The 23,022-nt window shown below is 44.0% G+C and overlaps 1 protein-coding gene and 1 long non-coding RNA gene across 10 annotated transcripts in view; one reads left to right on the top strand and one right to left on the bottom strand.

Annotated features, from left to right (window-relative positions):
• plcb1l (phospholipase C beta 1-like) overlaps positions 1-23,022 on the bottom strand; it is an 85,501-nt gene that overhangs the window by 60,618 nt on the left and 1,861 nt on the right. For 5 of the 8 annotated variants that reach the window (XR_013133158.1, XM_077016784.1, XM_077016788.1 and 2 more), the window contains exons 2-3: positions 21,560-21,637; positions 1,576-1,644 (exon numbers count right to left, since the gene is read on the bottom strand). Coding sequence is in view for 6 of the 8 variants with exons in the window: in XM_077016784.1 (XP_076872899.1) it covers positions 1,576-1,644; positions 21,560-21,637 (147 nt within the window). In the remaining 2 variants the exon portion in view is untranslated. Of the gene's footprint in view, positions 1-1,575; positions 1,645-8,025; positions 8,130-8,453; positions 8,608-9,054; positions 9,193-21,559; positions 21,638-23,022 lie in introns of those variants that run through there. The other 3 variants (XM_077016785.1, XM_077016786.1, XM_077016790.1) reach the window with 3 other exon arrangements.
• LOC143522873 (uncharacterized) lies at positions 7,980-11,532 on the top strand. 2 transcript variants are annotated; one of them, XR_013133161.1, is made up of 4 exons: positions 7,986-8,136; positions 8,262-9,183; positions 9,840-9,950; positions 10,086-11,532. It is a non-coding gene; the product is annotated as an uncharacterized LOC143522873 (long non-coding RNA). The 2 variants fall into 2 exon arrangements; XR_013133160.1 differs by having other exon boundaries at positions 7,980-8,136; positions 8,262-9,950.

Raw genomic sequence — 23,022 nt, forward strand, 5'->3', positions numbered from 1 at the left:
TATTTAGAAATTCAACACCGAAAACCAACACAACATTCAACACCGAAAACCATGTGAAAACACCCTCCTACCAAAATCCAAACCCAGTCCTCACATGCGAAAACACTTCTAGCTAATTTTTACAAATCTTTAGACAGAGCCTATCAGAGCCTATTCTCAAAATGAGAATAGATAAGTAGACCTGTCCTCTATACATACTACATCATGTTTCTGCACTACTAGACTATCCCTTCGTTCAGGGACAAAGACGACCACCTCAGTCCACCTCAGAACAAAAAGAAGCCATTGTCAATATGGTCAGAGCAAACAACAGCATACGTTTCCGACAACTACAACAGCACATACTGTAATTACTGACAACGTGACCATCCAACATCCATTCAGTGAGGCTCTCCACACTGGGCCAGTGATGGTGTGAAATAACTGTGCTATGAATAAGCACAAGTATGCTCTGCCATCCACTCACTGATAGTCTGTGTACCACACACTGAGTGTCCTGTACCACACAGCATTGACAACATTATCCCATACTGTCATACTGGTATATAATACCGTACTGAACATCATAGGACACCGTACCAATGTCAAGAGTCCCTGGCAGTATGGCAGCATCTCACAATGTGTGGATCCATTTGCCAGAACGATGGTGTTCTTCATCATGCCACTCTTGGTCCCTACAACACTGCGCTCATCATCACCTTCCTCAACACAGAGCACAACATACTCATTCTCCATCACTAGCGGGATGAACCAGAACAGTCCAGGGTTGTTGTCGTCTGGGACAACATAAGTTTGCACCAATCTGCTCAAGTAAAACTGGTTCACTGAACAGCCACGATTTATTGTGCTTCACCTCCACCAAACTCTCCATTGCTATTGAGTTCTTTTTGGCGTGGAGATCTAGTGTTCATGTAAAACCAAAATAAACCTTCCCCTTGTCGTTTAGTTTTACTTTATGGTGTAAATGTACTGAATATGCATAAATAACCTGTATATTTGTGTGTTGAAAGAGTTTTGGTTGAAGTGTTTGCTTTTTCCAAAAGTGTGAGATGTTTTGCGTGTTGTACGTGTGGCATTAGCGGTTGTGTTAAGTTTTGACAAAAAGAAGACAAACTTTCAGAAACTCAGCAAAAAACTAACACAAAACAACTATAACAATAACAACAACAACAATGACACTGGGTTGCTTTGTTTTCTGATGATAATAATATAGATATGTTCCTTTACATTGTGCACCATAAGGAAACAATTTTTTACATTGTTTTGTATTAATCAATGAAATAAAGGAAATATATATGTAAACTATTATGGTGAACATTCTTTATTATGTCTCGGCAGAATGTTGCTTTTGATGACAAATTTGTGGATCTAACAAAAAATTTCCTGGCACGGCTAAGGTCAGCGTTGGGTTTTGTCAGCATGTTCCTGTCTAAACATTTTTTTAAAGAAATATTTGCTTCAACATTTACCAAAGAGACCTGAAGACCTTCCCATGTCATAAATTACTCTCTTTAGGAAAGCTGCAATGTGTCTTTGTACAAATCCAGACTTTAAAACACTTTCAAATAAGCTTACCTTTGGTGTTCTGGAAAATCTTCCTGCTCTAGCGTCCTTGATATAAGCTATGTCCAGAAGCTCTGTCTCCTACAGTAAAAAACAAACAATGTATGTTTTCAACAAAATAGAGTATTTCAGCACAAATTACATTAGTCATAGAATCAATCACATCATGCTAATATTCTATGAACAAAGGAGAGATTAAGCAACATTACGAGCCACACAGGAATTGCAAATCCAAAATCAAGAGTCAGTGCTCTCAACAGTATTCTCAAACACAAAGACCAAATGTGAAATCCCTCCTTGTGTAAGGCCTTCTGTCCTTTTCCACTGTCAGCTATCCCCTTCATGGGGTCACCACAGTGAATCAGGTCCAATCATACACAGGATAAGATGTCAAATATCCTATGCCAGCCAATTAGAGCTTGACACCACGCACAGTCCGCTCACGTCACGCATCACCAGGTAGGCCCCTCCCCTTCATCAGGGTTTCACAACTCTAATGGCTCTACAGTGAGGTCTGGGGTCCTGGTCCCACCCCACTCCATACTTACTTTTAAAGTACACACCTGTTTAAGTGTAAACCTAATCTGGCCTCCCTGGTGAATAAGGCCTTACCCAGCCTCACAGATGTATGTCCAGTGCAGGTCCAGGGCAGGTCCAGGGCAGGTCCAGGGCAGGTCCAGTTCCTTCTGGGTTTTAATGTCAATAGTAAGCACAACTGTACTGTCCTCCTGGAGCCATTCACTTCCTTACCTGTAAAATCCATATTGGCCCTCCCCAGACTCACTGGAACCATTAATGTGCCACTAGTGCCACCAGTTCCACATGGATTTGATCTAAAACTCACCATTCCCCAACTCCGCAGATCCATTTTGAGCTGCCTCTTAACTAAGGCCACACCCAGCCTCACCGGTGCTGTTAATCCACACTAACTGCCACCGGATTCATCTGGATATACCACATTATAGAATGACACGATACAACAACCCACTCACCTACCCAGTCCTCCACCCACTCACCTACCCAGACCTCCACCCCCCCCACCTACCCAGTCCTCCACCCACTCACCTATCCAGTCCTCCACCCACTCACCTACCCAGTCCTCCACCCACTCACCTACCCAGTCTTCCACCCACTCACCTACCCAGTCCTCCACCCACTCACCTACCCAGTCCTCCACCCACTCACCTATCCAGTCCTCCACCCACTCACCTACCCAGTCCTCCACCCACTCACCTACCCAGTCTTCCACCCACTCACCTACCCAGTCTTCCACCCACTCACCTACCCAGTCCTCCACCCACTCACCTACCCAGTCTTCCACCCACTCACCTACCCAGTCCTCCACCCACTCACCTATCCAGTCCTCCACCCACTCACCTACCCAGTCCTCCACCCACTCACCTATCCAGTCCTCCACCCACTCACCTACCCAGTCCTGCACCCACTCACCTATCCAGTCCTCCACCCACTCACCTACCCAGTCTTCCACCCACTCACCTACCCAGTCCTCCACCCACTCACCTACCCAGTCCTCCACCCACTCACCTATCCAGTCTTCCACCCACTCACCTATCCAGTCCTCCACCCACTCACTCACCTACCCAGTCCTCCACCCACTCACCTACCCAGTCTTCCACCCACTCACCTACCCAGTCCTCCACCCACTCACCTACCCAGTCTTCCACCCACTCACCTACCCAGTCCTCCACCCACTCACCTACCCAGTCCTCCACCCACTCACCTATCCAGTCCTCCACCCACTCACCTACCCAGTCTTCCACCCACTCACCTATCCAGTCCTCCACCCACTCACCTACCCAGTCCTCCACCCACTCACCTACCCAGTCTTCCACCCACTCACCTATCCAGTCCTCCACCCACTCACCTACCCGGTCCTCCACCCACTCACCTACCCAGTCCTCCACCCACTCACCTACCCGGTCCTCCACCCACTCACCTACCCAGTCCTCCACATACCTACAACACTGAACATCTCAGCCATCTTCATTGTGCTCTTGATCCACACCCACCCACTCCTCCAGTTACCCTCATTTACAGCCTCTAATACCAAATTGTGCAAGAAAGAATGGGGCAGACAGACACACCCCCCCTGACCCCCCCTGACTCTTACCACTACATGTAAGTACCTGCCACCCATGTCCTCAACCTCATCCACCAGATCCGTGGACTTTAGCTTCTACTTTCAAAAGCTTCATCCACCGCGTCCTCAAAAGGCATCGTTGACGATTTACTTTCAGAGTCCAACACCATGTTCATCCTCAGCATTGCTAACACAATTTCACCCCATTAACCAATATTTATAGTCCACACTCACTCCCCAACACACATAAACCTAAATATTTTACCACTACATAAACCAAAGGTTTTCATGCCATATGCCTTTCCTGACACAACATTCCCAATAATTAGGCTTGGGACCAGTGATGCCAGTCCACTGCACCCCGGATGTCTGGGTTGGGTGGTGGGTTTCAGGACCTCCTAACCAATCAGCATCCCAGCGTCCTCACCTACTGCTCCACCACTGCCTTGCATCCTTGTATCTATTATGATTGCACACAGCTGTTATATTCCATAATCGTAGGTTTATGCTGAAGCAACAGAATTTGAATCTGGTGTGATTTAGCCTGTTGGGCAGAAGCCAATGAACAATCCACATGATGACAAAGAGGCGCCTAAAGATGATGTCATAAAATGTAAATGGGCATTATTCATGTATTTGACAGTTTATTAGATATGTAACAAAAATTTACATCGTTGCAGGATATGGTATAGTGTAATCAAGTGGTGCATGTTAGACAGGGCTTTGAGTGTGTACAGCATGCAGATTTGCCTTGAATATACTGTTTCACGTATTTCTATCTAGGGGTACAATGGCAATACCAATATTTTACAAAAAGGTCAAAAGTATTTTTGAGAATGAAGATTGCGTTGTGTAAATTAATACAACTAAATACGTAATTAATACTTATTTCATGTTTCCTAGCAGCTTTCATTAGAAGGAGACAATAAAAGAAAAACAAATACCCATCCATCTTATTCCATTCTAAACTGTGCAAAGAGGCCATGGCAATGATTATATGGCTTATGTAAATATCAAAGATATCAAAGATAATAAGGCTTATCTAGTCCCACAGTTCCCTTCTGTTGGTATCCTGGTTCCCTTGGCTACCTGTCATGTGTTTCTTTGTTTTTGTTCTATTCTGGGTTTGATTCCTTTTTTCCTTTTACTTATTGGTTACGTCTGTTTCTCTTTAGTTCATTTGTGTATTTAAACCCTTTGCTAGGTTTATCTTGTCCCAGGTTTTTGTCTAGGTTGTGTACTGGTACTCTATGTGCACATCTAGCAATGATATTGTTGGGTTTATATGTTTAATTCCTCAGTTCTGTCATTTGACTCACAGTGACAAGATTTAGTTTGGCCCTTTACCTTTGAACTTAATTGAAAGCAAAAATCAAAGCCTTAATTTAATTAGCATATTTGCATAAGATGTAATTCACATGCATTTTTTTGTTTGTTTGTAAATAACCTACAACCTACATGTACAATTTATAGGACTGTCCACCCACATTAGTCTTAATCTGGACTAATTCGACTCCTTATTTGGGATCTTAATAAATAATCTCAGCATGATTAGGCTGGTGTGTAAGCCATGCAGATACTCTATAATCACAATACCTCTAAAGATCAATGATGAAGAGAAGAGAGAGAGAGAGAGAGAGAGAGAGAGAGAGAGAGAGAGAGAGGATAACTGAGGCTTTAGGAGTTTCACTGCTGAGAAGAAGTGAATATTAATGAACAATATTATGATCAATATTAATGAATTTTAATGAACATTTTGTCATAATAATATGCTGTTGCTAACGATGAGGCTTCTCTTGTTGCTACCCAGTAGGACTCCAAGCGTAACGCAGTGAAACTAATGAGAAAAACACCTTTTTAGATTTTTGTTCAATATTGACATGAGCCCACATCAAAACCAGTTGACGTGTGGCTAACTCCTGTAAGATCACACTGCATCTTCACGGCTCATGGATCCAGTCTGTTTTTGCTAGAAGCCGAAGAGAAAGGCTGCCTAACATCAACTGTGCCTTCAGTTGGTATTAATATACAGAATGAATCATGGGTAAAGCTGCCATCTCTGCAAAAACAGGGACATCCAGATTTAGTGTTAAGATCAAATCTAATCTGCAGTGATGCCTGAACACAGTGTAACTGCACATTAGAACTGGATGATCTCCAACTGGTTGCGCAAACATGCCCCAAAGGAAGGCAGTAATGAATCTTCACATGCCTGCAAACATTTTATTGGTTAGAAGGGAATGACTGACATGGCATTCGTGATCCCCATACAGGGCCACTCAAGGGCATCTGACATGTTAAATCTGACTGCTTTAAATCAATCACATAAATACGCTGAAGGTGTAGGAAGGTTGCAGACATCTCAGAGGACAGGTGAGAATAACACTGCACGAGGAGGGAAACAGCAGCACGGTTGTTTCATCTCTCCACCTGTCCTGCCCAATAGTACAGCACCCTTGGACAAAAGACAGAAAAGGGAGTGTGAGGTTTATGTTGTGGCTTTTACAATGAGCTGCCTGGTGTTGGAGATTGACCTCTGCTGGATTAATTCCTCTGTTTGTGTGTTGTGTGTACATGAGAGAGAGAGAGAGAGAGAGAGAGAGAGAGAGAGACTCACGCTGAAGACCACATCCCTGCATCCGCAAATCTAAACTCAATTAAGTCAATCTGCACATTTCACCAGATTACCCAAAACTATCCAGTCAACGAAGAGGACAAATTAACACATGGTTTGCTGATTGTCACCCAATTACACATCGCATTTCTCTCCAAAGACGTGCCCAACCCCTGCCTTTAAACGCTCGGCTGGTAAATGTCTTCATTTGCCACTGGAAGTGAACTGAAACATATAAAATGGCAGGCCTTCTCGTCACAAATCAATTTAACTGGCACTGTTTGCGGTGGGAGATGCTTTGAGTCAAAGGTTAGCATTTCCAGCCGCACTAAAAAAGCAGCTCTTTGAAGTGTGTGTTTAAAGAGACACCGTGCTGTGTGACACGAGAAAGAGGAGCACAGTGAGGCCTGCAGCTCTCAGCACCTCAGCACTCACTGTGTGTGTGTGTGTGTGTGTGTGTGTGTGTGTGTGTGTGTGTGTGTGTGTGTATGTCTGTGCGTGTCAGTGTGTGTGTGTGTGTGTGTGTGTGTGTGTGTGTGTGTGTGTGTGTGTGTGTGTGCGTGCGTGCGTGTGTGTGTGTGTGTGTGTGTGTGTGTGTGCGTGTGTGTGAGTGTGTGTGTGTGTGTGTGTGTGCGTGCGTGTGTCGCACACTGTCTCTCATTATCTTAGATATGGACTACATTTAGGTCAACATCCTGGTTCCTGCTGGCATTCATAAGCATCAGTGCTCAAATGCACTACAGAGATTCTAAATCAACACAAGAACGTTCCATTTTGGCTGTGGCTCAAATTCCAAAGTAATTACAACTTTGGGCGTATTTAAATGATCTAGCTCTTTTACATTCAATGTGAGCTGTTTATGAAGACTGACGAGAAGCTGCTTCTCTGTGTCTCTCACTGTGGGAGGAAGACGGTGGGGCCTCATGTGTATCTGCACAGACTCTAATCCTGTAACCCAAAGTCTGCGTAGCGTCTCATTCACTCACACTCGCGTCTCTGGAAAGTCCGCAGTGCTCCAGTTTTGTTATATCACAGTACAGTAATGCCCCCCCCGCAACCCCCATGCAACACCCCCCCCCCCCCCCCCCGCTCCTCCCCCGGCATTGCTGCAAATCAATTCGATTCAATACCGCTGCTATCTATCAACCCCCATCAGATGCAGTCAGCAGAGACTGAGTCAGCAGCAATAGATGTCACCATCATTGAAGTCACATTAATATTGCCCTGGCAAGCCCAGTCCTACGTACTGCTCAGAGGCCTGGTCACGTTCTGGACAGAGGCCCTGCCACACAGCACGGCACTGTCATACGGATGTCTTATATTTACATGCAAGTCGCTCTGGATACGACAGCCAAAAGCTGTAAAAGGAATTAAAGATTTAAATGCAATATGTAAATATTATGCATGGCACATGTTGGAGGTCTGCAGAATAAACAGCATTCTCAGCTGAAACGGGACGTCCCGGCGTAATCTGCCCTCCCTGGAGAGAGGTAGCAGATGTGGTGGAGGAGGGGAACAGTGGTGTGGGGTCCACGGGGACGGCAGGTTGGCTCTGACCGACAGTAGGCAAACGCTGCCATGCATCAAGGACTATATTAGTCCTGAAAGCTTTGACATGTGGTCATGCTCCCTACCCACTGCAGGTCCAAAATAAACCCTGTCAAAGCCGGTATCAAATGAACTCCTGAACAGAGACGCAGACAGACAGACCGAGAGAGAGACAGACAGACAGAAAGATATTCCATACTGTTCCCTGTTCTTGCACAGACAGGCATTTCCATGGCCGACACGCAGGACACGCAGGACACGCAGGCTCGAGCAAACGCTCAACTCCAGGTCTCTGTTCTGCTGCTGAAAGGTGAGTATAAATGTTTATTTCTGCGCTGGCATATTTACAGCCAGAGACAAATTATTCTCTCTGGCTGATGTGACGTTCTCCATCTGTTGCATCAGTAAATCAATGAGCTCATCTAATGTGTGCAGGCTGGCATTAAGGATGGTACCACAGCATCTAACGTGCAGGGCAACCCAGCTGAGGATCCTACATGTGGGGACAGTGATACCTATGCAAGAGTGCTAATGATGGCATGCGCTCGGTCCTTGGCAGTGAGCTCTACTGTGCAAACCAACATGATCAGCTGCTAACAAGTGGGGGTACACGACTGCGTGGAATACCTCTGAGCATGATGGGTACGTTTCCCCTGCTGGTTCACTGCTGGGAGCACACAGCCACAGAAGGGCGTCAGGGTCTCTGGAGGAAAGAAAGCGTCACAGCCTCACAGCCTCAAGCTTCTGTGGTTTTCTGGCTCGGTCTCTGCACCGCAGCCATATGTGTTCGTTTTTCTCCGTTCAATAGGAGTCATAAAGCTGACCTGCTGCTTTGCGGCCATCTTTTGTGTGTATTCACCGTGACAGATAAGGGCCCGGTGCCATCGCCTGTGTCATCGTAACGCCCTCTCAGCACAGAGCAGCAGGAACAGTGAATGGGAAAAGATTGAACCGGTGGCCCCTTCCTGATAACACCTATCAGTCCTGCCCACTCTGTGCTGCCCCATGGACTATAAGATAACCAGCAGAAACGGCCCCCTCCCTCACAGCTCACCACGCCCCAGTACAGCTTTCTTTGACTGGCTAACAGTCCTGTGTGCACAGAGGACTGATTCCCGTAGCGGGGCCACACTGCTCAAGCACAAGACCATCATGACAACCCTCTCTGAATGAAGAATGCCTACAGGTGCCCTGTTCCATGTCTTTGGCAAAGGCACAAATATGATACCTTCAGTCCATTGGTCAATGCCAGGAGGCCCCGGGAGCTGAGAAGGTTCTAGAAGCGGCCCCGTCTTTGGAGGAGCACGTCCTTGTCCCTCACACCCATTCGCTCGGCATGCCTCGTCCTTGGGGATAGGTACTTCATTTTGTAGACCAATCTGTCAGCTTAAGACCGATGCCTAGGAGAGACATCCCCTTTTATATTCCCTTACCAAGAGAGATTAGTCTTCATTTCCCTGAGGTCAAAGTCTGTCCTCTTAAAGCTGTTTTTATCTGTTTCATCTGAATCGTGTACATACTGTAATTGCATACTTATCCATCTCATCTAAACATCACAGCCCAGCAACAAGACTGACTCAAATGTTTTATGTGTGTGAACACCACATTTTGTTGCAAGAGGGTGAACATGTGTAACAGGTTTTTGTGGAATAGATGTTTGTCAGAGTTTGAGAAGAGCGGTTAACATATTACTGTTCCAGAGATGTAGCCCACACACCTCAAATGGGCTCCAATTACAAATATAATACACACTGATGAAATACAAGCAGATGAAAGAGTGTTCTACCTAAGAATGTTTCTGAAATCACCCTTACTATAATAATACTGTATATCATTTGACGAGAATCCAGGGGTCCTTTTTTGAAACTAGGAAAATTGTAAGAAGATAGAAAATAATTTTCCATGGTGCACAGGTTCTCAAAATTCCATTGTTAGAATCAAAGCATTTTCAAGATGTCACCTGTACAAAATCTCTTTGAAGGGTCATGGCTCACCCTAATGAAAAATTCACAGATTCACAAAAGCAGAGAATGAAGATCACTCTCAGGTGGAGAGAAGATAATTGTGGATTCTCCCAAACTGTACCAGAAATATGATCCAAACACCTTGAGAAACACGATTCATGTAAGTAATCCCAACACAAGTGCATTTCAATCTAAGTAGCCCTTAGCCCTTTGTGCATTACAGTTAGTTAGACATTTCTTCTAAGATCCTGTGTTTTTCCATGTTGATTTTCCTACAACTATGTCAATCCAACAGGTAATGGACCAATGTGGACCAATCAACAGGTCTCCATCTGACTGCACTACGCCATGGCAACATCAAGCTCTTTTGGAATTAATAGAATCAAATTAATAAGCTACATGCCTTTTCCTGCGCCTCAGCCTGTCAGCAACCTATTTGCTGACAGGCCCATGCACTTGCTCTGTCTAGCTCTCTCTCGAGGAACAGTGACACGGGGGAGCCGGTATTTTAAGTATGGCAGACTCCAGTGTCTTTGCCTCGCCTCAAAGCTCTTGGGCGGCGTTTAAATTTGATACTTCCTTATCATTCCACCAAATTGAATTGACTGAACACAAGAAAAAAGATGAGTGACCTACATCTCTGACACACTTAGGAGGGAAGGCGGAAACTCAGCACCAGAGAGGGGCGTCCGGGAGAGGCCGAGATGGACAGCACGCACCAGCCGTCTACACCAGAAGCACAATAACTGCACAAAGTCACCACAGGAAGTGCTAGGATTCTTCACGCTGCCCTGCAGTTTGATAACTGGTGGTAGCTAGAAAATTAACATCGAGCAGTTTCATTTTTTCACGTATCTAAGGGCATCCCACCCCTGGGCTACAGATGCAAGTGCACTGTTCTTTCTCACATGAAACTGAAACACAGCACACGGGACACAGGATTTGGCTATACTTCTGTATGGTTTTGCTTAGACCCTCGTAATATATCACATTTGTATTCGTACATCCTGTGGCACCAACAGGCTCACCACAAGCAAAAAAACATTTATGGCTAATGACGTTATAAATCATTCTCCTTAGGGACATAATAACAAGCTCACATTCAAACACATCACACTTAAAGCTACTCTTCTGCAACACCATCGTATGTATTACCGCACGTCAGTGTTTAGTGCTTTCTGTCGCCAGTGATCTAACCTGTCACTTAATTACAGATGTTTTTATATTGTCACCAGATGAGAGTGTCTTCTCATCTGGTTTCACCAATAAAAGATTCTGATCTGATATACTTAATTTAACATTTAAATTTATTTAAATATATTTACTTATTTAACTTAATTTAACAAGTGATACATGTACTGTGCATGATACTGTTAGCAGGGTAACACTAACCATCATAGCAACATGGAGTGGTGCATGAGGTAAAAGTGTGTGTCAGCGTTAGCTAAATCGACTCCAAAAGGCAAGTCACACACTGTTACCGTTTAGGGAGAAGACCCAAACACACACTGACAGCAACATCCTGACTTTGCATGCTGTTGTTTCTGTCCCTCACAAAGGCTGAGAAGAAGGAACCAGTTTATGTGTTTGTTAGGCTTATTCAGAGGCCTAAAGGATAACCCACCCCCTAAACTGAAAAATTATTTACTGCACATTTCAGTGTTTAAGACAGTGCCGGCTGTTTTTGTGAAATGTGTTTCCCAGTAAGATAAAATTAAACATAAGAATAAAAATAAAAAATGGCCTCCAATAAGCTTCAATCCCGCAAAGAATGAGAAAACAATATTTGTTTTAGCAACAGTAATACACAGTAATACATACAGCAATGCAGGAACTTATAGTCAAACTAATAAAGATATGATACTGTTAGCTTTGCTATTTTGCTAATCCTTCTGCAAAAGAAGTGTTAATATTGGAGGAGTCTTTATATTTGAGGAGTCTTTATATTGGAGGAGTCTTTATATTTGAGGAGTCTTTATATTGCCACTTCGGTTTTGACACCCAGCACTTCAGAGTTAACTGAAATGAGGTCTGGGATTAGACATGGTGCTTGGGAATTAAAACTGGTTAATATTCCATATGTCTGTAACCACACAAAACTGCCTTTATAAATGCAGGAAACACTTTCCAGCGGTCGTTCCAACTATAACAAAATCCTGATAAACAACAGGAAGCCTGCGGTGGTTGTTTTCCACAGCGGATGAGTATGTGAACCTGAGTGAGTAATGAAGAAGAGACATTAGGAATAAGACCACAGCTAACTGAGGCTAGCACAGTTGTAATGTAGCCCATGAAGGTCATTGGTCAATTCTAAAAATATTAATCATAAAATCATAATCATCATTGATCATCACTAATTCATAATATACACAGTATTATAAAAATATGACGTCTTTGAAATGTTTTAATGCATTCTGCTCAACAACACCATGTGAGACTAGTTCCCAAGACTTTGAGAGATCACATGTGTTGCCATGACTGCAGAAGCATGCAAAAGCAAACAAAAACATATCCTGTTCAGCGTTTTCATTATTGTGGTAAATATTTCCTTGAAAATCAGCAAATTCACAAGATCTGCCGTTGCTGACTGAAGCCGCCATTTGACACAGCCGAGTTCTTACCCAGCATGCATCACCGTGTGACACAACCCCACTGTTGCTGCATAAGCATAATGTTTATGTTAACAGCACAGCTGAAACACTTACACAATGCAGCATGGAGCGTCCATTGGCCCATAGAGCAGAATGTATTTCAGCAAAACTTTGCAACACTGTGCTTTGTGTGCTGTGCTCCCTGCAAAGAAGAGATAATACCCTGAATCGCTCTGAGCTAGCACTGAATGTGTGAGATTCCCCCTCTAATGCCGTCACTACCTTAACTAAAGTGACTCTTCTGTAGCTCTCTGATCCCGAAAGCCAATCAGGGGCACATAACGGTCACCCGGGAGCATAATTTCCTTCCCGGTACCCAATCAAGAGTGAGGAAGGTGGTCCGAAAAGGCGGGAATATCAATGCTCCAGTCTCTTTAAAGCATGTAGGGATGGAGGCCGTATGAAGCCAGCACCCAGAGTCGGTGATTCGGTTTTTATCACCATATACATTACCATCACACTAATGTGGCTAATGCCCTTACTGAGGACAGCAGGCTGGGAGACACAGATACAGCTAATACAACTAAAAGCTAATGGTCATCCTGATCAAACAGATGTCATCCAGGGCTCAGTGTTGGTCGGCTTGGTAACCCTCCATCCAGACAATACGCTACAGGGAATAACGCACCTCAAATCATCCCTAACATCTTTTTCACAGGGCAGGAACATCTCAACAGGTTGCACTATGACGTCCAGCTTTTACAGTTTTTTATAACTGCTAACATCCGTTTGTCAAATCTGTAGTCAAATTTTCAAAACTCTAAACACAACAGCAGTCTTCAGTGGCTATACAATTAGTACAATTCATGTTTTTGCATAAAATGCAGTCATTTTACATGTTATAATGATATAATGTTTACATTTTCTGTACACACAAGGTTATCCAATAACAAAATTCTGGATCATTTTTATCTTATTTACAAATGCTTGCACACAGCATGTCAAAAATGAAAACCTAAGCTTCAAAACCTTAAATATTGTATAAAATGCAAAGTTCTGTAAAAACAAAGGCAGCTGAAACGCTATTACTATAATACACATTTTTTTGCTCATATACTGTAGATCAATGAAATAAAATGAAGTACAGTAATAGAGAATCTGTGCTAGTGTTTGAAAGAATGATTGGATACTGAACAAGGTTTGCTGTGTTTTAACAAAGTTGGTGTATAAAGAGAAAACTTTGCATTGTGAAATGCAGAGTTGGTATTTAGTTAAGAAAATGCACTTTTGAACAGGATATTACTGCAACTATTTGGCTATTTGTATGAGGTAAATGTGTTGCTGTGTTTAGAGTTTTGAAAATGTATGTCAAGTATTGGGAAACGCATGTTAGCAGTTGTAAAACACTAATATTCAGTTGTTGACAGCTGCTTTACTGTTACCCAGACAAGCCGTCATTCAACCATGGAGTAAATAAAACCACAGATACTGGATAAACTTGACCATAGGCAGGTTAACTGTACAGATTGCTAATCACCATAAAGATTAACAAAACATTTTAGACCGGTATGGTATCAGTTGCTAGTCTTGGGCAAAAAATGCAAATTGCTTTTGAAAGAGACCATTCTGCAGAGCACATTTGAATCTATTCAAATGATGATCTCTTCAGGAAACACACCATGAGCTTCAGAGACAAGATCAGGTTCTGTGTAACTGACACCAATTACTTATTAGTAGGGGTGTGACAAGATCTTGTGTCACGAGATCTTGCGAGATGTAACTCCGCGAGATTTCTCGTCACGTTAAAAATCTGTCTCGCGGGATTTGTGATCCAGCAAGCAGCCAGAATGACGTCGGAAAATACAGGTATTAATATTGAAGATGCCCCCGCCACTTTCAAATCGTTTGTTTGGCAGCATTTTGGGTAGCCGGCAGAAATGATAAATGGCAAGAGAGTGACTGATAAGACACAGACCATATGCAAACATTGTATGAAAATAATGCCGTACATACAAGCACAATGCAGAGACATTTACAGCACCACCATAGCTCAGTACTCAAATCAACATTTGCACTCTGTGCAAAAACACTATTTGCACTCTGTATTGACAGAGAAGAACTTTGTTTTGCACATAATATTGTTTGTGCTTGAAAAAAGGAGCAATATTTAATTTTATTTATTTTATTTTAACTTTTATAAAATTTTATTTTAATTTCAATTTGTAGAGGAAGAAGTTCATTACAAGTTCATGCTTACATCATGCATGTAAAAATTACTATAATTTGTCATTTAAGTTTTCTTAAAATCTCTTCTCGTCTCGTTCTCGTGAAACCAATATCGTGTCTCGTCTCGTGAGCTGAGTGTATTGTCACACCCCTACTTATTAGCATCTAAAAATACACAAATAACTTAGACAAAGAATTCAGGTTAAAAAGTTGTAAGATATTACACAGTATAGATGTATATATAGTGTGTGTGTGTGTGTGTGTGTGTGTGTGTGTGTGTGTGTGTGTGTGTGTGTGTGTGTGTGTGTGTGTGTGTGTGTGTGTGTGTGTGTGTGTGTGTGTGTGTCACCTCGTCTCCCATTATCTATAAAGAGACAGTGTTCTGTTTGGATACAAGTAATCTGGTTTTTCTAACAGGAAACACCAGAATGTTGTACATCAAAATTTCATCAAGCCAGGCCTTTGGCACCGCAAAATATATTCATAAATATTTGAACAAGCACTGTGAGGAGCATTGGCAGGGTATTTTTCTGCATTAGGGGCAAACATGAGTTTTGGAGTCACTTTAGCATATTAGGCAAACATAAGAAAAAAAATGATAAACAGAGCATTGCTGGCCTATATACAGTATATCACATAGTTTTTGCTATCCATCCAAATGAAAAGTGTTTGTAGTTAACAAAGGTGTGGACAGATCTGTGATGTTAGGTCTGGGGTTGAGGTGATCTGGTTTTTGTAAGCTCACCTATGAGATCATGTATTCTGCATCTCTGGGCCATGTTTCTCACCACTCAGTGAGCTGTTTTCCACTCCGTCCATACGCTCCCAGCAAGACTGGGTTGCTATTCTCTGGATGCTTTCCTTATAAGCCTCAGTCTCCATGTCAGGGGAGACTTCCTGGACGGTGCCATTGTGTGTAGCTCAAACCGGTGGCCCACGCACTTGTTGGCGGGAACACAGGATAACTGAAGCCCCATTCAGACTTCCACAGACACGGCAGGTTCCTGGCCTCAGTTAGCTTTCCTCATGAATGATCTTCGGCTCGGAGAGGACAGAGAGAGCTCTGCTCTCCGGTGGCCCTGTTGCCTGAGCGGAATATCCAAAGGGAAATGAGGAAACGGAGCTCTTTTGATTTCTCACAGCGTCCGGGTGTTTGGCACCCGCTCAGCTCCATTGACGGCCCCTTCATCCTCATCCTCATAGATCCTCATCGCAGGCCGTATGTTAACTGTGCTTTCTGTAACTGACCAGCGGAGGCCTCTAATACAAACAAGTGGTTTCTCTGTACAGATATGGACATGATTTACAACAGACTTATTTATATTCCACTTCATGGAACGTCCCAGGAACAGCGCGGTGGAAAGTGAGTGTGTCCCGCATCCTAAACACGTTTGCTTGTGCCCGTGAGTGTCCTGCAGAGTCTGAGTTGCCATGACACTACTAAAGATCTCGCTGTATGCTATTGGAGGGCGAAGGGGGCTCGGTCCGTAAAGAGACCCGCTGCCCACGTGACAGCTGCCGATGGATAAATTAAACCGTCAGAAGAGACGAGACTGGAACACTGTCACGGCTGATCCTCTTCAGATTTAAAGTATTCATATCTTTCACGTTTTCCCACAAGCAGTGAGCAGGCACAGCTATATAGCTGACACACATGTTCAGGCTCAGTGTCTTTACAGAACACAAACACAACTGCAGCCTTCTGTGTAGCTGCTGTCTTCAAACCAGCCACCTCTCTCCTCGCTCAACAAGCCCTACAAGCCCATGACAATCAGCTATGAATCCTGACTGATAAACACAATCACTGGATATGGAGAAGGTCGGGTTTCAGAATGTAGTCCAAACATATCTTCTCCCACTCATCTCACACAATGCAGTGTGAAATAGTTTCATTACGCAAATGAACTGTGGCACATCTGATGCCTGGTGCACCACAGAGGACATTCCAGGTCACATCTGACCGCTGCATAAAAAACTGCTGAAGTGCAAAGTTTACATACTGTCTCACGGTCAGAGTCCACTCACCCCCCTTTATCTCTCTCTCTCTCTCTCTCTCTCTCTCTCTCTCTCTCTCTCTCTCTCTCTCTCCTATGCATGTTAAGCTTTTCTCCTTCTCTCCCTTTTTCTCCACTTATGAAAAGTGGGTGGTGCTCTTATCATAGCGTGGAGGTGCATTTCAATTTCAAGTGATTGGCTAGAGATCTACACTTTGTCCACTCCAATAATACTGCGTGAGAGGAGGGAGCCTGTCAGGCCTGGACAAACACAGAGCAGCACCACCATCAACGCCGACCCAAACCAGGCTAGTGTCCAAGTTACGCTACAGAAGACATTATTAAGACACTGTTCATGTTCTCCATCCGAATGCCTGGTCAGATGCATGTAGGGCTCCTGCATGTCACATGTGATGTTTGAATGTCCTTATGCTGGAGATGTTTATGTACAACTGCCAATGTACCATCACCACTATAAACCCCCCAAAAAAAAAGTTTTATATCCAAAATTCCAGTGGCTCATTTAAGTATCAGACCTGATAATGAATAAAGTCCTCTTCACTTTTTTATGCAGCATCTAAACCTCAGTTTCAGGAAGACTCAAGACAGCAGCATTAACTAACTAGAAAAAACAACACTCTCACCAATCAGATATGATATTATTGCTGTGTGTGATGAAGGCATATGTTGTCTTTTGTTGCACCACACACTGGATTGCAGTGGATTGCACTTACGCTTCTGTGGTTTCGGTCTAATGCAAATGCTTTAGGCAAATGTCTATTGATGAAACTGTGAAAGTGTGACTGAGTTCACTGTTTGTTCATTGGCTGAGTTTGCACACAGTTGCCTGATGACAGTCAACTGCACAAAGCAGTAAACACAGTGGGTGCAGTCAGGGATGAGTCAGAGCTGTGGACCATGTGGTACAGTTAGGGATGAGTCAGAGCTGTGGACCACGTGGTACAGTCAGGGATGAGTCAGAGCTGTGGACCATGTGGTGCAGTCAGGGATGAGTCAGAGCTGTGGACCACGTGGTGCAGTCAGGGATGAGTCAGAGCTGTGGACCATGTGGTGCAGTCAGGGATGAGTCAGAGCTGTGGACCATGTGGTGCAGTCAGGGATGAGTCAGAGCTGTGGACCATGTGGTGCAGTCAGGGATGAGTCAGAGCTGTGGACCATGTGGTGCAGTCAGGGATGAGTCAGAGCTGTGGACCACGTGGTGCAGTCAGGGATGAGTCAGAGCTGTGGACCACGTGGTGCAGTCAGGGATGAGTCAGAGCTGTGGACCATGTGGTGCAGTCAGGGATGAGTCAGAGCTGTGGACCATGTGGTGCAGTCAGGGATGAGTCAGAGCTGTGGACCATGTGGTGCAGTCAGGGATGAGTCAGAGCTGTGGACCACGTGGTGCAGTCAGGGATGAGTCAGAGCTGTGGACCATGTGGTACAGTCAGGGATGAGTCAGAGCTGTCGATGATTCATCGACAAGGTCTGTGACATTACATATCTGACACAGCAATGGTCAAACATGCATAAAACAGGTAAAAGATGCTAAACTTGTCCTGCAACTGCTTTAATATATCCACCTTTATCTCCTCTCCTGGATCTAAACCCAATATTAGACAAAATATTACATACAAAATATTAAATACATTTTAATTAACCTGGACTTAGAATTGCAGCTCAGTTCTGTTGTTTATGACAAGAGTGGAATGACTGACATACATACAACTAGATTAAACACATCAATCCCTTTAGTGATTACACAAGGCTACAGACCAAACTGCATTTTTGATTAATACACAGTTTACTACACAGCCTTAGGGATGAGTGATTAAACAGTTCAATCTCATTGTTAAAGAGAAATTAATATTGGATCATGAAGAGCACACTGCTATTTCATTTTGGAATTTGCTTGTGTTTCTTATTAAACTGTTTTTGATATCTTACAGATAAAATAACAAGTAATTCTGTGACTCATCCCCTCTGTAGCCATCTTTTCATGTTCAGAACAGTAAAGTCCTACTGTCCTATTGTCGTACTGTCCTGTTGTCCTTTTGTCCTACTGTCCTGTTGTCGTACTGTCCTTTTGTCCTACTGTCCTGTTGTCGTACTGTCCTGTTGTCCTACTGTCCTATTGTCGTACTGTCCTGTTGTCCTTTTGTCCTACTGTCCTGTTGTCGTACTGTCCTTTTGTCCTACTGTCCTGTTGTCGTACTGTCCTGTTGTCCTACTGCCCTGTTGTCCTACTGTCCTATTGTCGTACTGTCCTGTTGTCGTACTGTCCTACTGTCCTGTTGTCGTACTGTCCTGTTGTCCTACTGTCCTATTGTCGTACTGTCCTTTTGTCCTTTTGTCCTACTGTCCTGTTGTCGTACTGTCCTGTTGTCCTACTGCCCTGTTGTCCTACTGTCCTATTGTCGTACTGTCCTGTTGTCCTTTTGTCCTACTGTCCTGTTGTCCTACTGTCCTGTTGTCCTACTGCCCTGTTCTCCTACTGTCCTCTCACCCTATCATTTTGCTCCCTGCCAGGCTCTCATGTCTGGGTGGTTTGACACGCTTCCTTCATTTTATGCTTTTGCTGAGAAATCAAAACTGAAATTGGATCCTGAAGCAGAAGGATCAGATGCTTCAGACATGGCTGCATACACCATGCTGCTTCAGCAGAGCGTAAAGAAGCCCAACGCGGTGAAAGTCTAACCCAGGGTTAGGTTAGGTTAGGTTAGGTTGGGTTAGATTAGGTTAGGTTAGGTTAGGTTGGGTTAGATTAGGTTAGGTTAGGTTGGGTTAGATTAGGTTAGGTTAGGTTGGGTTGGGTTGGGTTAGATTAGGTTAGGTTAGGTTGGGTTGGGTTAGATTAGGTTAGGTTAGGTTGGGTTGGGTTGGGTTGGGTTAGGTTGTGTTAGTTTGGGTTGTGTTAGGATAGGTTAGGTTCGGTTAGGTTCGGTTCTAACCCAGGTCTGTGCTGAACACAGCTACGGGGACTCATGGCTTATGTGCAAATAAGCTGACTTGTGTTAACATTTTTAGGCCTGGGTGTCCTTGTCTCAGGGGAGTGTCTAGGGTTAGGGTTTAGGGGTTAGGGTTAGAGTTAGACAGAGTGTACGCTGGCTGTCTGCTGGAACTGGTGACAGTGAGATTAGTCTGTGACACAGTAACACTGTGTGAAAGTTCAGTGTGAGGAAGCAGAGCTCCAGAGGAGAGAGGAGGCTATAGGAGTCACACCTGCGGCTGGAGCCCAGGGGCACAGGGGGGTGTGGGCCTGAGGGAGGGCCGTGTGGAGCACAGCACTGTGTGTGGAGCACAGCATTGCTTCTTCTGATCTCTCACACACACACACACACACACACACACACACACACACACACACACACACACACACACACACACACACACATGTTGATCCAACTCAATTCAAACACTGTCACATAGATGCATATCCATATCCATATCTGGCATAACTGGTGTTTCCGTGCCTGTACTGCTGTGTAAGTTCACAAGTGTCTTTATCAAGCAGGTGAAAGTGTGTCTTTCCATTTGTGTAGGCTGACACTAGGAACATACACACACACACACACACACACACACACCAAGCTTAGATACAAGAGGAAATGAATAGGTCAGGGTGATAAACAAAGAGCTGAGAGACGTAGGCTTGTGTCAGAGGGCAGGGCTCCTCCTGCCAATCACAGCGCTAGAACCATCACAGCCTTGTTAGGCTCCGCCCCTCCCTCTCACTCGCACACGTACATATACACACACAAATGTACGCACACTAGCAGGTAGGCAGATGGACATGCATGCAAGCATGGCCCTTGACACATGTGGATTCAAATATGTTCTCTCACTATCAGATAATGTTGTCATTCATTTTTGGATCTGATTACAAGACTCCAGATCATTTGCATCTACTGAACATAAATGTTTAAATTATATTAACTCGCCCATTTACTTTTGGTAGCCGGAAATATGGAAATCTATAACGACAACATATTAAAAAGTTCATTCCGGATATAATGAAGTGGAATACAAAGGCGAAACCACAAAACCACATGACTCTGCAGTTACGTCTGAACCGTACAGCATGTGCCAAAAACAGAGAAGCCGCCCGTTCCCACCAGCTCCTTCATCATCTTCATCTACCCATAAGTGTGTTTATAAGGCAAATATATTTACACAGCTCTCAAAGTGACGGCAGCGTGGCGTCCGCATACATCTGACAGAATTACAGCTACTAGTTCCCACCAGGAGAAACACAAACTCCCTTTAATAAATGTTTCTTGCAATGGTGAGATGTTGTCTAAAAACTACGTAGCATTTGCCCTATGTAGTATTGACTAATGTGACGAATGTGTTATGCTAGCATTTAGGAGTTTATCCATGTGATTTACTCATCACGGCTGCAACCCATCTCAGTGTGTTGTCTATTTGAGCACTATAATAGCTAAACCCCTTAATTCGCTGGAGACCAGTCATAAATAGGTTAATGCATATTCAAGGATTATTTTGTGCAGTATGTATGTAAACATAAACAAGACATTATTTAGATAGATAATAATAATAGTTTTTTTCTTTTTAAAGCCCCTTTCTAGAGTTCAAGGTGGCTGTAGATAATAGCATATACACACTTATTCCCTGAATCTGAAATGACACAGTTCTCCCCGTCAGCAACCATGCAGTGGTTGAGTTTCCAGAGATTGTGTTTTCAGCACTGTGAATAGCTAACGCAACTGGCCCCATTACTGCCTGTACTTAGATCGCTCAGGGGATCACGCTCAGAGACTGTGGAGACAGGGCGCCGTGCTGCCTGTTAAGAGGTGGGCTCAGCGCGGCCATGACGATGGTCCAGTCACACCTTCTTCTGAGGGAATGTAGATTTGCCTCATGTAGGTACCGATCATTGGTATAAAGCCGAATTGCATAAATTGCTCATTGATAATGCAGTGCACAGGCAGTCTTACCTTATTCTGATCAGTCCAGTATAGAAAGAAGCCATTAGGGTCCACTTGTAATGTTACAGGGGTCACAATAGTGGAATCCTATAAGCACAGAGAGAAGACAGTATAAAGAAAATGGCTCCGTTCACACCCATATAAATATACAAAGTGTTTTTAACAGACAGATAATGGACACTTGTGTAAAGCATAGTAAATATGCTTATAAAGCATATAAATGATATATTTTGTCAGAGATGTGAAAGCGATGGACAGAGTCCTGTGATCCTGTGACAGAAACATGGGAGGGAAATACGTAGTCTTGTGTGATTTGTCATATCACATGGACAAGACACAAGAGATCTTGTGTCACGACATACCACCGAGCCAAATCCCTCAGGCATCTTTACACAGCAACTGAAGATATTATTGGATACGTATACTCAAAAACAACCACAGATTTTTTCTGTTGTGTCCTGTAGGAGATGGAGATGTTTACTGAGAGCTAAACGGTACCAGAGCAAGTTACAAACGCAAGGATTCGATACAGCATGACACTGTTTTTCTGGCCTCTCGAAGACATGAGATTACGTCAGTGAGCGTTGAAGAGAGCAGAGCCTCTTAGAACAAAACCCAGCTGAGACCCAGCAGTGGTTCAGAAAAACCCACAAATGTGAGGTGATGTCCAAGCTCGCCATAGACACTTAATACACACCTCATTGAGTCTAAGATGGAAGTCAGTAAGACAGGCTTCTGGCTTTATGAAAAGCAATAGGGAAACAGCATCTGCACCGAGGTGCCTGGTGACCAGGCCGCACGAGGAGACCAGGGTCGACCTTCTCTTGTTCCGCTGCTGGAACTCAATCTTTCAATCTCCTGCGTTAAATGTAGATGACAGTGTGCCTGTAAGATTCTTGTAGGCTGCCTGTGAATGGTTCTATTTTGGGGATGCACACCGTGGCAAAACCGAAGAAGAGATAAAGGCGGAGAGTCGAGTTAATTGATCCTTCTGACAGACAAAGCAGGAGAATTCAAAGCAGCCACAGTGCTGTTAGTGAGAAGGATCTAGCAGAGGAACGATAGCTGAGAGGGAAAATCAAGCCATATGAAAAAAGTGCACTGGGTACTGGAAAGGGTGTTCAGAACTGGGAAGGATGTTCAGAACTGGGAAGGGTGTTCAGAACTGGGAAGGATGTTCAGAACTGGGAAGGGTGTTCAGAACTGGGAAGGGTGTTCAGAACTGGGAAGGGTGTCTAGCCAGAAAGAGAGTGCTTGGCTGCAGCTGTTGAAGGCTGTGTGAGGGCTCGCTCTTACAGACTGAACATATGAAGGTAATGTCATGGGCCAATGTTTTAGCACCATGTGGTTAAACATCTCAGTTGCCATCTTGCATGTCAGTCAGCCTGTGGTGATACTGGTGTGGGTCTGTGTGGAACTCACCGTTCTGTTGAGAGCACGCAAAGAACATGAAAAACACACTGCAGACACAA

This window comes from Brachyhypopomus gauderio, chromosome 9, assembly GCF_052324685.1.
Source record: "Brachyhypopomus gauderio isolate BG-103 chromosome 9, BGAUD_0.2, whole genome shotgun sequence".
Lineage (NCBI taxonomy): Eukaryota > Metazoa > Chordata > Actinopteri > Gymnotiformes > Hypopomidae > Brachyhypopomus > Brachyhypopomus gauderio.